Here is a 14,476-nt window from a genome sequence, read left to right on the forward strand (position 1 = left end):
TAACAGCAAAATTAACCTATTTTCTAGTCTAGCACGCTCCACTTGACATTGCTCTCTTAGTGAAACTTTTCCCTCATCCCCAGGTGGCTCCCTTTCTCATTCTTCAGTGGTTATCACAAATTGTTATTTCCCTTACACAGGTCCTTCCTGTCCCCCTCCTTCTCCTCACTTTGGCATAAAGTCTGACTCTCAAATGTGACAGAGAAAGGATTCATCTGGCATGTATGCTTCTTGCCTTCCTTCCTCCATTCTCACAACTTCATCCATATACTCACTCAGCCATCTTCCTCTGACAAGAGGGTAAAGAAAATGTGTCCCTATTCCTCTTAATGGCTAACTCTTTGTGTCTGTATCTCCTCCCTTTTTAGTTCTGGAGCTATATCCATAAATTATTTCCTTAGACTCCTGCATTAGCAGTCTCATCTCGATTTTAGGTCACAAATATAATGATAAAAAGGGAAGAAAATAGGATTAAAAACAAAAAGTGTCCTAAAGTATTGGGACATGAGTTTGAAGATCAAAGTAGAAAATGCCCAAGAGAATGTGTACTGTGCTAGAAAGATTACCTGGATTTGAATTAACTGAGATAAAACAGTAACAGAATATTTTCAATGAGGAAAGTGTGGTATAAGTATAAATTATTATAGGGTTAGAATGCTGATAGCAGAGATACTGGATCCAAACTTTGTCTTGCCAATAGAGTGATGATCAATCCAGCACAGCTGCTATCAAGAAGGTTGGTATAAAGTACAGAAGTGTGGGATAGGTGAGTATGGGAGAAGAGCTTTCAAAATTTGTTTAAAACCAGGAAGGCCTATATTTTCAAATACAGACCTCAGTCCACACTTTGATACACTGTTTCATAGAACCATTAACCTCTGGATGCCACAGAAAATCCTAAAAGAGAAATGTAAGAAAAGAAAAAGTCAAAGAAATATCCACTATTCAAAATAAAAATTAACATATGTCTTACAGAGTACTTACGAGTGAAACACTACCTTGTCTACATATCTCCATCTCTCATCTCAATTTGGCCAGTCTCACAATACTTCTCCTTGTATCCACTTTTGCTTTTCTCTAAACTATTCTCTATATTTTAGCTGGAGCAATCTTTTAATAATTTAAATCTGATCTTGCCATATCCCTGCTTAAGTATTCAAGGACTTTCAATTGCTCTCATAGTAAATTCCAAAGTCCTTAAAATTACTAAGGACCTCTGACTAGACATTCTGCGTTTTCTCCTGCCACTTTCCACCCTGCTGTCTCTAAGTACCCTTTTGGTTCTCATTCAGCTCCTGGAATGCTCTATGTGCTCCTTTTTCTCCAGGAATTTGTACATACTGTTCTTTCTGCCTATAATGCTCATAAATTCTTCTCCTGAGCCTACCTAACTCCTCCTTATCCTTGAGGCCTCAGTTAAAACATCGCTTCTTTAAGGAGGAAAACTACTTTTAGTTCCTTCTTCTATACATTTCTCATGCCCCACTCTTTCTTTTTTTGCCATCCTTATCCCATGTTTAATTGCATGTAGAGAACTATAATGACTTGCAAGCTCCATGCGGTCTAGGACATTGTTGTCTTAATCCTCCTCTGTATTCTCAGTATCTAGGAAAAGTCACTGTGACCGGGAATTCAGAAAATCTACATATATTCTTTTATGGACATTAATCCTGAAACATACTGATTTCAAATTAACATATAATATTATTTTCTCCTGGATAAAAATCCGAGAGACCAAATTTTCTATTTTATTACACAAAACAGTGCACATATTTATTAAGTTATTTTACTCTACTCATCTGCTCTCAATACACTGAAATACATTTAGTATGGACAAAGATTAGCTGATCTACAAATAAATTAACCAATGAATAGTTTTAACATTACAACATTCAGTTTATTATTACATGAACTTACCACTTTAACTGATGCAATCTTGTCTTCAAAAGGAATATTTTCATGCTACCATAAAAAAAGGGGAGAGACAACAGAGAAATACCAATGTATAGATTAATTTTATATAAATAACTCTCCCTTTAGCTGCTTTTGTTATTTATGCACCATATCCCAATTATCTATATTCAACCTGAAAAGGGAAAGATTTGTATAGAATACCAAAATATAAATGATATTAGTTAAATTGTTTATATGTGATCTTCACCATCTAAGTTGCAGTTTAAAGATGAAACCCCAACTACAAACAAGCAGATATGTGAACATGCCTATACAAGTTATCTTTTTGCCAAGCCTTCCATGATTCCAACTGAGTCCTAGTATTGTTATCTGTGGCAGACGCTGACTGCTACTCTACACTTCCTCAGTCCCTCTTTCAGTTAGACAGGACCACATCGCTAGTTCTAGACAATGTAATATGGCTATGTGTAATGTGGGTCACTTCCAGGCTGAAGTTCCCAGGGCAATTCTAATCTCTTGGCTTAATCTGATACAGAGACTGAGGAGGCTAAATGTCCCAACTGGTACAACTAGAAAACAGTAAAAATTCTGACAGCAAAAATCTCTGAATGACTCCGTGGAGCAAAGCCTCTTGCCAGCGCACTTGGGACATGCAGTGCTAAGTATTAGCTTGCAGAGGGGCTTGCTGCTGCAACAACCTCCAGTCCATTCTCACCAATATACTAGTACAGGCCCTGTCTGCACAGGCACAGACATACACGACTCTAGGTTATTGTAGGTTTCACTTTGAAGACAGCAGATAAATAGCCCAGTTGTAGACGAAGTTAAAATCCAGAAACTACAACTTCTTGTAACTGTTCCATATAAAGAATAGAAATCCTTTCACAGTTAAATATCCAGGGTGGAATGGGGATGGTTAATAAGAACCTAACTCACTTCCTAAAACCAAGGTTGAAATGTTTTCATTAAATTAACCAGACAGACAGTATTTATCTTTATATCTTTATGAAATAAAGTTTGCTTTTATCAACAGGCTAACTAAAATTCTTGTTAGTTCTGCTCAAGCAACTTTTCCCAAAAGGACTCTTAGGACCATTAATTCAATGAAACTTTAAGGTGTATATGAAGAGTTTCCCTGCCCAAATAAATCTGGGAAATACTGGGTCAGAGAAAGTCACACAGGTGTTCTCCTCCTCCTACCCTTTCCCAACCTTTGAAAACTTCTTCCTTAGAAAAATAGTGTGTCATGAACTTTCTTTTCCCTCTTTTTGCATTGCTCAGTTAATTCAATTAATCTCTTTCTTCTTTTCCTTTATTATTTTAATCTAATATTTGATATATACAAGAGAACATGTCACATACATGTAGGTCACAAAGCAGAGTAAAAACAAATAAACACTCATGAATCCATGGCACAAACAAGAGCATTACCAACACATGAGTGACCTGTGTGGACCTCTCCTTTTCTAAATCCCTTGTTTCACGCCTATCTTGAACTTTGTTTACACTTTGCTTTCTTTTTTATTACACAGTTTTGTCATACATATCTGCATCCCTAAATGATAAAATGTTGACTTTCTCTACAACTTTTAATTTTGAAAAATTTCAGATGTATAGCAAAGTTGATAAAATTGTAATGAGCACCCAAACACCCTTTACCAATTAACTTTTTCTACACTAGCTTTATGTGTCTCTCCATACCACATGTAGTTTTTCTTTTGCCAAACCGTATGAAAGTAAACTGCAGACATAATAACATTTCACTCTTAAATACTTAAGCACACATCTCCTAAGAATGTGGAGTTTCCTTACATAACTGCAACACTATAGTCCCAACTAATTTGACATGGAAAAAATATTATCTAATCTAATACACAAACCATGTTCAAATTTTCCTAATTTCCCAATGTTTTCTCTACACTTCTTATATTTTAATCTAGAATTCAATTAAAACCAGGTATTGCATTTAGCTGTCGTGTCTCTTTAGTCTCATTTAATCTAGAACATTCCCCGGCCTTTTAAAATTTTTATATATCAATTTACTTCATCTATATATCAAATACTATATTTACTATTTTTTAAGATCAAAGTCAGTTGATACAATGCACAAAATCTAGATTTCAAACAGCACCGTTAGTTACCTTCTTGTATGTGTCTCTTTATACATAAGTAAGTTTTCCTAAGTTCTAAAGGTTTATATGCTATACATATGTTCACCCTCACATGATAATGCAAATTATTTTTTGAAGTGTTTGTAACAATGTTCTTTCACCAGTAGTTAGTGAGACATAGTCTCTCCAATACAACTCGTCAGACCTCATATTTTTTGCCATTGTCAAATTTAATTTCTGTCACTAAATTAGGTATAAAATGGTATCTCACTATGGCCTTAATTTGCATTTCTCTGATTACTAATGAGGTTAAGCATGTTTCAGATTTACTCTTCCGTGAAATGCCTGATCATGCCTTTCCCCCTTTTTTTCCTATGAGGTTGTCTTTTTTATTAATTGGTTCCTTTTACCTCTTGGATATATGTAACAAATACCTTCTCCCAGTTTATAGCTTGTCTTTTTTCTTTAAGATATCCTTTGACAAACAGATAAATTTACATACTCTAAGATTAAAATTATCTATCTTTTATTTTATGGTAAGCACTTTTTGTTTCTTATATAAGAATTGTATCCCTACTTGAAATATTCAAGGTATTCTATTTTTTTTCCTAAAGGTTTAAGTTTTGACTTTCACATTTAAGTCTAAATTTATCTAGAAATGATTATACCTAATGGTGTGAGGTAAGGGTCCAATTTCATTTTTTCCCATATATTTAACCAATTGCCTCAGTATCATTAATTGAATAGACCTTCCTATCCCAAAGGACCTTCAATGGCATATCTGTTACTTATTAAGTCTCTATATATGCATGTGTCTATTTGAGAGCTCTGTATTCTGTTCCATTGGTTTCTTTGTTTAGCTCTACCAATACCACACTGTTAATTACTGAGTTAAAAAAAGGTCTTGATACTGGAGAATAAATCCTTTCCACTTTGTTCTTCAGATCTCTTGTGGTTATTCTTAGTCCACTGTCCTCCATATAAAATTTGGAATCAACTGGTAAAGTTCCATAACAAATCCTGTTAGAGTTTTAATTGAATTACCTTGAACCTATAGATCAATTTGAGAATAGCAGACATCTTTACAATATTGAGTCTTCCCATTCCAGAATACAGTATATACTTTCCATTTAATTATATCATTTTAAATTGTCCTTAAATAAAACTTTGATTTTTCTGCACACAGATCTTCCACGTTCACTAAGTTTATTCCTATGTACTATGTGGTGTTTATTATTATTGCATATAGTATATCTTAAATAACATTTTTGAACTCTATATTCCTGACACATAGATACGCAATTTTTAACAGCTTTATTAAGTTACAATTAATTTTTGTATATTCATCTTATAACTGACTATCTTATTAAAATTTGTATCACATCTAGTAAATTTTCTGTAGTTTCCCTGGAGTTTTCTATGTAGATTACTATATTATATGAAATTCCAAGTTTATATCTTTCCAATCCTTACCTCTTTAAATTATCTTTCTTTGGTTAAAAACCTCTCTAATACAGTGTTGAATATAAGCAGCAATAATGGACATTCTTGTTTTCTTCTAGAGTTTAGGGGAAATGTATCAAATATTTTACCATTAAGAATATTTACTGTAGGTTTCTAGAATTTTTTTCAGGTTAAGTCAGATATAAAGGAACTTACCTGATAGAGAAAAAATGATACTAATCCTCTGATGTTGTTGGGACTTGGTTAATGGCCCAAATTGTCAAAAAAAAAAAAAAAAGGGTTCCATGTATACTTTGAAAAAAATATATTCTCTGATTTCTTTAGTGTACTCCTTGAACACTGAGCTTTCAGTTCATAAAAACAGCATGTTAATAGTCTACTCTGTGCTTACTTATTTGCTTGCACTGTCATTAACTGCATGAGCAGTGAGGAGTTCTCCCACTATGGTGGAGGATTTGTCAATTTCTGACTGTAATCATATTAATTTTTGCTTTATACATTTTAAGGCTAATTTATTAAATGCCTACAAATTTTAAATCTTCCTAGTGATTTGGATCTTTTGTCATTAAAAGTATCTGTATCATGTATACATGTATAATGCTTTTTGCTTTATAATCAATTTTGTCTTACATTAATATGACTTATCTGCCTTAGTAAATATTCATCTGGTAAATTTTTTTCTCATTTTTAATTAAATCATTCCCATATCCTTTTGTTTTAGGTATGTCTTTTTAAGCAGCAGTAAGTTCTTTTTAAAACCAGTCTGAAAATCTTGTTTAGCTGGTATTTATACTTACTTTGAGTATAAATGTTTCTATCATCTTCCCTTTTGATTTCTAGCTCCCTCTCACATATATTTTTCATATATATATGAAATGTAAACACTGATTTTTACATGCACATATATATGTTTTTGTATATATGTATAGATGTGTATAGCATATGTGTGTATCAGAGTATAATTTGTGTGTGTGCATATGCATATATATATGTATGTGTGTATAAAACATGTATTTGGTATTAGATGAGCTTGGTTTTGTTTAATTTTCTTCTTCTTTCTTCTGGTTTGGAATTACCCATCCTATTCTATCCTTTTGGTCCTTGCCCTTAGGGTTTTACTATGCATACTGAACTTAAGTTCTAAAGTAAGATAGTACCTTAAATAGTAAAGAGGACCTTAGAGCGCTTTAATTGTGATCATCTCTCTCTGATTGAGATGCTATTATTGGCCAGTTCTTTAGTACTTTCTTTTTGTAAAGTACAAAAAGACATTATTATTTTATGCAGACACTGTTTGTTTAGATTTATATACATGTTTACTTAATTCTTTAACTATTGCTTCAGATCACTCTTTTCTGGATTATTTCCCTCCTTCCTGAAGTTTATTCTTTAGAAAATCCTTTAGTATAAGACTATGTGGCAGTAAACCCTCATAGCTTTTGTTTATCTGAAAATATCCTAAATTTCAAGAATACAAGAATTTGTAAGCTATGGATACAATTCTAGGTTGAAATTTACTTTCTATCAGAGCTTTAAAGCTATTAGTCTACTGTCCTCTGGCTTCCAATATTACTATTGGCAAAAATACTGGCTCAAAGCTTAGTTTTCTACATAGAGGGCACTGTAGCTACTGGCAACTGTCTTCAGGGCAACCTGAATCTCTACTGAATTTCTTCTGTTCCTGTTCCTATCTCTGGTATTGCCTCATAGTTTGTTCTTTTTGAGGGAGTGTCCCATTTCTTCAAAGTCTAGGAATATATCAGCAAGTATTTTTTTAATCTAGGATCTAGTTGGTTTGAAGTGGAAGGGGCCCCCAGAGTATCTAGCTTGCCCTCTGGCTGGAAGTAACACAAATAGGTTTCTTTACTGGACGACTTCTCAAGTTTCTAATATCCTAGCCTAAATTAAAACTGTCTAAGAGGGGGATATGAGATCTGGCTCTGCCCAAACTTATTTGACCAGAGCTTCAAACAGAACTAGTCTTCCACAAAATATAATATGAAGAAAATTCTGCTCTGAAGGTTCTTTTTTAAAAATTTGCCTCAATACAGAAAAGGAACAAATTCAAAGAATTATCTTCAATATCCTATTCCACGTAGACAATCCCAACACCAAGGCTGAAAAAAATTAATCAACTTTTACAATATGCCAGGCAGTGCTAAGCATAAGAAATGTATTATAAAAATAATAATGATAATACACAATCTCTGTCCTCAATGTGTTCAGGAGCAAAAGAATAAGTAAAATATTATTTGGCAAATGCTTTGCTAGAAGTTTGAACTAGTTTCACAATAACTGTCTCTTTAAGACTGGGACAAAGTGTCTTTGTTTCTTTTTTAAAGGCATATAAAGTAAAACGTATCTTGTTTGGTAATTGTGGGATAACTAGGCACCTCTAGAAAATAAAAACTGGAAACCTAGGTTTTATAAGTAGGACTCAAAAGCACTGCACCATATTGTACCTACGTTTGGCTGTAGACCAAACCATTATAGCTTTTCTCAACTAACTTGCCAAATCCATCATTTCAGTTTTCAAGTCACACTATTCTAAACCTAGAAATACTGAAACATTTTTAAAAATCAGAAATCTCTCTACTTTTTTAAACTTTCACTGAAGTTTTTTACTTTAAACTGTAAGAATCTCATGTTATTAAATAGTTCCAACTCTTCTGTATAATTTTGTATTTATAAATAGAAATGGAAAATACATTTATAGGTATCAAATAAAGTGAAAAGTTGAATTTTTGTCTTCTGTTATTCAGCTTTAAAATCTATACTAGCTTTTCTCACTAAACAAAATCTCTAATAGCTTATGGACTCTTCTCACAAGGAATAGTTCCTAAGGATTTAGTATCTATTACCATCATCACTATGAGACTAGTTACTTAGCCCTGAAGCCCCTGATTTTTCAGTTCCTTACCACTGGGCAAGTTAATGTGTACAAGCAGAGTTTCATTATAAATTCATAAGCTATTAACTCTACAATTCTGAAATTTCTTGTACTTTTCTCTTTCTTGATGTTCCCCACTCCCATGCACTTGAAGACAGGGATTAGAACCTTAGATCACTTAAAAATGTATAAACAGAAGGATATGATGAGCTAATTCACAAAACAATTAACTAATTTACAAATAAATCAGTTAACAAACATTTAGAAAGATGTTCATCCTTGTTAGTTTTCAGTGAAAAACTAATGAAATTTTTTAAATGAAAAATTTTCTATATAAAGAACAGAAATTTGTTACATTATCATTTTAATTATATAGCATGATTGCTCAGTGCCAGCAAGGCTGCAGAAAAGTAGGCCCCAATGCACACTACTAATTATAGTATAAACTGAAACAGTTTAACAATATGATCAATCATTTTTTAAGTATTTATATTCTTTAACCTAATATTTCCATTGTAGAGATTTGATACTAAAGAAATAATTTAAAAAACAAAGTTTTTGCACAAAGATAGAATTGATAATGTCCTTTTCTAAATTGCAAAATAAAAAAAAATAGAAAACTACAAAAAATTAAGGGACGATTTTATAAAACCACATTATATCCACTCAATAATATGCTACCATTAAGAAGATACTTACATTTATATATAATATGGTGAATTATGGTAAGTGGTAGGGAAAAAAGCAAAATATAAAGCTGAATATGCTAAAAAGATTACAAGTATGTCTTTTTAAAAAAGAAACAAAAGAAATGGGGCAAAATATTAAATGGAGGATAAGGAATATTTGTTCTTTGTTTTCTTTCTGCAAAATTTTAAAGTTTTTCTATGGAAAGAATTTAGTATTTCTGAAAACTAGAAGTTCAAGTCAATAAAAAACTTGCCAATAGGTAGGTAAGCCTACCACTTCTTTTTCTTATGTTCCCCATTATGGCAAATCATCCCTGTTTTCTTCCTCTACCTTTCCCAAAACCAAAGTAAAACTTAAATAGTTCCTTTTGTTAATGTGAAAGGGCACATTCCTTCTATAACTATTCAGTTGGCTAACTTCTAAAACAAAACTCTAATGAAAAGAATAGACAAATTTTACCTTATTTCCTTCTTCTTTGAATTGGGGATTAATTATTTTTACAAAAGAATAAAACAATTGACGAATTCTGGAATCTCCAATAAATGCAATATGTTTATCTACAAGGCAGTTCTTTGCTTCACTGAAATCAACAAAGAAACATTAATTAAAATTAGTAAAATCAGCATACAGCATTTTCAAAGCACATCATTTGTGAAGAAAGTAGTACAGGATTATTATACACACAGTTATGTTGCCTTAGAAATAGGTGGCCAGGTTTGTTTAACCTACTGGTCCGTGTATGATCAACTAACTCTCAATAATAACAGCTCTCATTTATTAAGTGTTTCAGATGTACTCCGACCGTAATAAGTGCTTTATATCCAATGTCTTAGAATAACTCCATGAGTTAAAGCAAGAGTCCTTCATTCAAGGGCTATTGCCTTCAGCATGGTTATCTCTCACCTGAGTTAAAGCAGCTTAGTCAACGCTTTCCCTGATGCTTTTAGAGCAAGAATACTCACTTGGACTCAATCCCACTCCAACCTTGTCAGCAATTCCCTACCATCACATATAGAAGTACCATATATTACTTCTTTGCTTTACCAATCCTTCTCTACTAAATATTAAGACCTATCTTAGAAAAGAAAACAAACAACAAAATGAAGAAATTTTATACCTTATTTTGTACTTATGCATCATACAACTGTGAGGTTGCCAAACTTTCTCTCCAAGGAATCTGCCACTCGAGAGAAGGTATTCACATGAATCATTGCCTATAACAATTAAACATAACAATGTTGTAAACAATAGTTAAATTTTTATATACTGGTTATCTGACCCCATTTAAGCCTTTGAAATGAAAGACTACAAAGTTTTTTACACTTTACTATATTTTTTAGGCACATACTACTCATCCATGAGAAGCACAGAAATATCAATACATTAATATTCAAAAGGCTAAGGGCCACTAATGACATACCTCACCTTAGAAGACTGTCATCCTAAATGCTACATTCACTGCTTTGGCAGTTCCTTCTGCTTAACGTATTCTTTCTAAGGACATCATCTTGCCTAACAGTAGCCTTTATATTTGCTTATTACTCCTAATTCTAGTTGGGAAAGGAAAGTTTAGGTGATAAAAGACAAGAGTTTGGAAATGACTTCCTATTCAATTGTTACAGTAGTTGGTGCATTAGCATATCTTAGTAAACATTGAAGTATTTTATAAACCTACTCCCTTGTTTTGACAACTTCCCTGAAAGGAAGCAGGCTATCCCTATACTGTAAGTGCCAATGGAGAAAGAAATTAAAGAACCTCTTAAAAAGCTTAATAAAATTTCATCCTTTTACAATGTCACAAAGACAAGACTATTAAAACTATGTCAGCCAAAAGGTGGCTGAAGATGCACACAATTGAAACCTATAATAAATGCAGATTTCAGTTATTAATATTCAGCCTCTCTACATCTCTTGATTATCTCTTGCCTCCTCTTAGGATGACCAAACAACTCCTTCCAGTGTGGTTGGAACTGTCAGTTTTAAACAGAAAATTCCACATCTGCAAAACCTCTCAGCCCTGTGTAAACTAGAACAGATGGTTACCCTACTTCCTTTTGGCCATTTTACCGTACATTAGTTTAATGTACATAACCAATGTACCTGGTTAAAAAGGGGGCTGGAGGCATTAGAAAAGTTCAAATATGTCAAAAGGATAGGGGGAAAACAAGATGTATAGATTACCTGTTAGGTTTTAATAGAATACATGTACTTTAAAATTTGATCTCTAGTTCTTTATTAACAGTCAACAGCAATCTCTATTTGTTTTACAAATAGTTAAGGTCAAGATAGGAAGTATGGTAAGAGAGATACTACAGAACAAAATGGTACTGAACCATTCAGGTGAGGATAGGAAAGGCCTAAAGATATCTAAAAGAGAAGAACTCATCTCTTTTCTCATTCCAGTTATCCATTTATCTGGCCAACACGTGGATAAAAGGTGATACAAGTGCAAGACGTATGCTTAAGAAAAAGTATCATAAATTCTAAAATAGAAAAGAAAGGAAAAGTGAAAATACTGCATTACTGTGTTGGTGAAAAATTGGATAAGGAAAGTAGAATAGCAATTATTACATTTTTGCAATTAAATATGTAGCCTTAGCACTTATTTTTTTTTGGTATTTCAAAGGTTTTTTAATAACACCTCTTTAAGGAAACTATAAATAATCAGTTCTTAATTCTTTCCAATTATTAAAAACTATTCTAGTTCTAAGAAACGAAATTAAGCTACATAAATAATCAAGGAAGAGTAAAGAAAGGACTATAGGAACACACAATTAAGTTATTTCCTAAAAACAGCACTCCTGCTGCATTCTTTTAATGTCCATATAGTAAAATCCTATTAAAAATCTAGTAAATGTTTAAAATTAAGATGAAAATTTCGTATTTATAGCTTTTCTACTTCTTTAAATACATCTATTAAACCAAGTGGAGAGTTAGTAACACATCTATTTTCTAAAAATGTTATAAGAAGTTGTAAATAACTGGTATAAATTCTGTGGAGTTTTTCTTCTTTTTCTTTCTTTTTTATCCCTTCCTCTCTCTCTTTTTTGTTTTTGGTTGTTACCTGAGGTTTGTTTTTAATAGAAACCTAAACAAGAACACACCTTGATCAATCTTCAGTGTGTGGGATTATGCCATTTGTTCCCCATCTATATGGGCTATCAATATGATTTTGTGGAGATGAAAGTTCCATACCAACATCTTAAAATAACCAATCTTTCTCCACCAGAAAATGTGTTTAAAAATGCAAAGTTCTTCTTTTCCTCCTCTATATTACTAATCACACATTATTTTCCAGTAGTTCAGCTAGCAGAAATCAACAGCTCTAATCTGATGAACCCATATTAGAAATACCCCACAGCGAAACAAATTTGAAGTTGTCAATAACAAAAGACACTATAAACACAGTATCTTAGAGACCACCAGCCTTTCCAGGGAAGAAATTCTTAATTTGCTAATGAACGCTAGTTAATTATGACTCTTCATAATATATTTTATGATGCAAATTAAAAAAAATCCTTTTACATGAAATTAATAGTCTCTATCATATCAGTTAAAGTCCACTCAGAAGACAGAAACCATACCAACTATTTTAACAGAGAGCACGTAGTATGAAGAATTGTTAGAAAAGTAAAAGAACTGCTAACTAACTAACTGAAAAGGCTAGAGGAGACTGGTCTTTTTATATCTGACACCAACATAGTAAAATTAGTAGTACCAGTGCTTCCTTCGGCAGCACATATACTAAAAAAAATAGTAATAGTCATAAGTACTATGATATTTGATTAAATATAAATTAACCTGATCTAGAAAAGAAAACTCCACAAAATTCCATACTCTAAAACTAGTTCTCTTTTCCTGGGAAGGAAATATTTTTGGGGTAAAATCACTACATGTAAATCTAAATGTTAAAATATAAGTTAGTGTGCTGCAGTTTTATTATGTATACTAACTATACGTAAACATCTGCTGGCACATAATTTTCCTTTCAAAATTTATTCAGAAAAATCCCAAACAAAAGAAAACAAACAAACAAAAACAACCACAGTCATTATTTTCAACTGCTTCATATAATTCTGATAGCTACTTTAACATAACCAGCATGAGATGAAAGTTGCCAAGTGCTAAGATAAATCAAGCTGCTAGGAACACAATTTAAAACAAAAAAAGCAACTAAAGGGATAGAATTATCCACTTCAGCTTTCTCCAATACAAAGATTATCTAGATGAATGGCTGTCTTCCTCTTCATTCTGTTGTCTTAAGCATAAGCATTCTGGTTTGTCAATCTAAAGTCTCACGTTTTTATGCATGATTTTTCTCTAACAGAAAGATACTAAAAGCAAACAAGTGAAAAAAGAAATAAGCTTTTTTTTTTAAAGCTGAAAAACAAAACATGACAACTAAAGAAAATATGTGATGTGCTAAATAAACGATAGTTTACATTTTCCCTTGAATAGAATACCTTTGGTACATTCCACCTTTTGACTGAATCACCCTACTAAAGTTGTGTGTTTCTTACTACCATCCATGAAAATACCAGATCATAAAGTTTACAATATGATCTGCAAAACATTTTACTTGCCTAAAATTCAGCAAGTTATATTTTCCTCTGTGCTGAAAAATCACCATTTACATTTTTCTTTAGCTAAGCTAGGAATGTCTCATTACAAGTGGTGTCATGTAGATCAGGATCTTTCCAGCAAAGAAAAAAAAAGGCTGAGAAACCTAGAGCTGCTTTTCTTTAATTTCTGAAGCTCTGAATTCATTTTTCTTCAAAACATTCAATAATACTTAACATTTGCATTTAATATGCCTCGTGATAGAAAGGAATTAGATTTCAATAAAATTAAAGCATCTGAAGCAAGTTAACTTTATCAATTAAAATATTTAAATTTATCCAGATTGGAACTGCCCTTAAGGCTATAGATACTGGCTTCTTTTCACAGAAATGATGTTTTTAATCTGTAATCACAATATTAATGGACATTTTGTGATTAGGTAATGTTAAAACTTAGAAAAAATGTGGTTAAAAGAGTAACTATTTTTTAAATGGGATTCTATTATATTATGTGAAAATAATATTAATAATGCAAAAAACCCCACAACACACTACTTTCTAAAGTTGAGATCAGAGCATGCTATTAGAACATGAAATTCAATTAAAACCAAAAGTACCAAATGGAAGAAGGAAAGAGAAGGAAATAAAGACCTTGAATATCCAATAATTGTTTTCGGAGTTCCTACTGTGTGTTAAGCTCTCATGATTTATAGATGAATAAAATACCCTTGGAAGCTCACAGTTTGTATGGGGGAGTCGGTACATATTATTATAATACAACAGGATGAGTATGTACTAACTGCTGTAGAAACAATGAATTCCTAATTCCTACTTCTATGCTGGTGGCA

At 32.3% G+C, this 14,476-nt stretch overlaps 1 protein-coding gene across 1 annotated transcript in view; it reads right to left on the minus strand.

Annotated features, from left to right (window-relative positions):
• CASD1 (CAS1 domain containing 1) overlaps positions 1-14,476 on the minus strand; it is a 41,451-nt gene that overhangs the window by 23,447 nt on the left and 3,528 nt on the right. The window contains exons 2-5 of the mRNA XM_072964979.1: positions 10,187-10,283; positions 9,529-9,649; positions 1,918-1,962; positions 835-897 (exon numbers count right to left, since the gene is read on the minus strand). Of these exons, the coding sequence (XP_072821080.1) occupies positions 835-897; positions 1,918-1,962; positions 9,529-9,649; positions 10,187-10,283 (326 nt within the window). The remainder of the gene's footprint in view (positions 1-834; positions 898-1,917; positions 1,963-9,528; positions 9,650-10,186; positions 10,284-14,476) is intronic.

The sequence above is a fragment of the Vicugna pacos genome, chromosome 7 (assembly GCF_048564905.1).
Source record: "Vicugna pacos chromosome 7, VicPac4, whole genome shotgun sequence".
NCBI lineage: Eukaryota > Metazoa > Chordata > Mammalia > Artiodactyla > Camelidae > Vicugna > Vicugna pacos.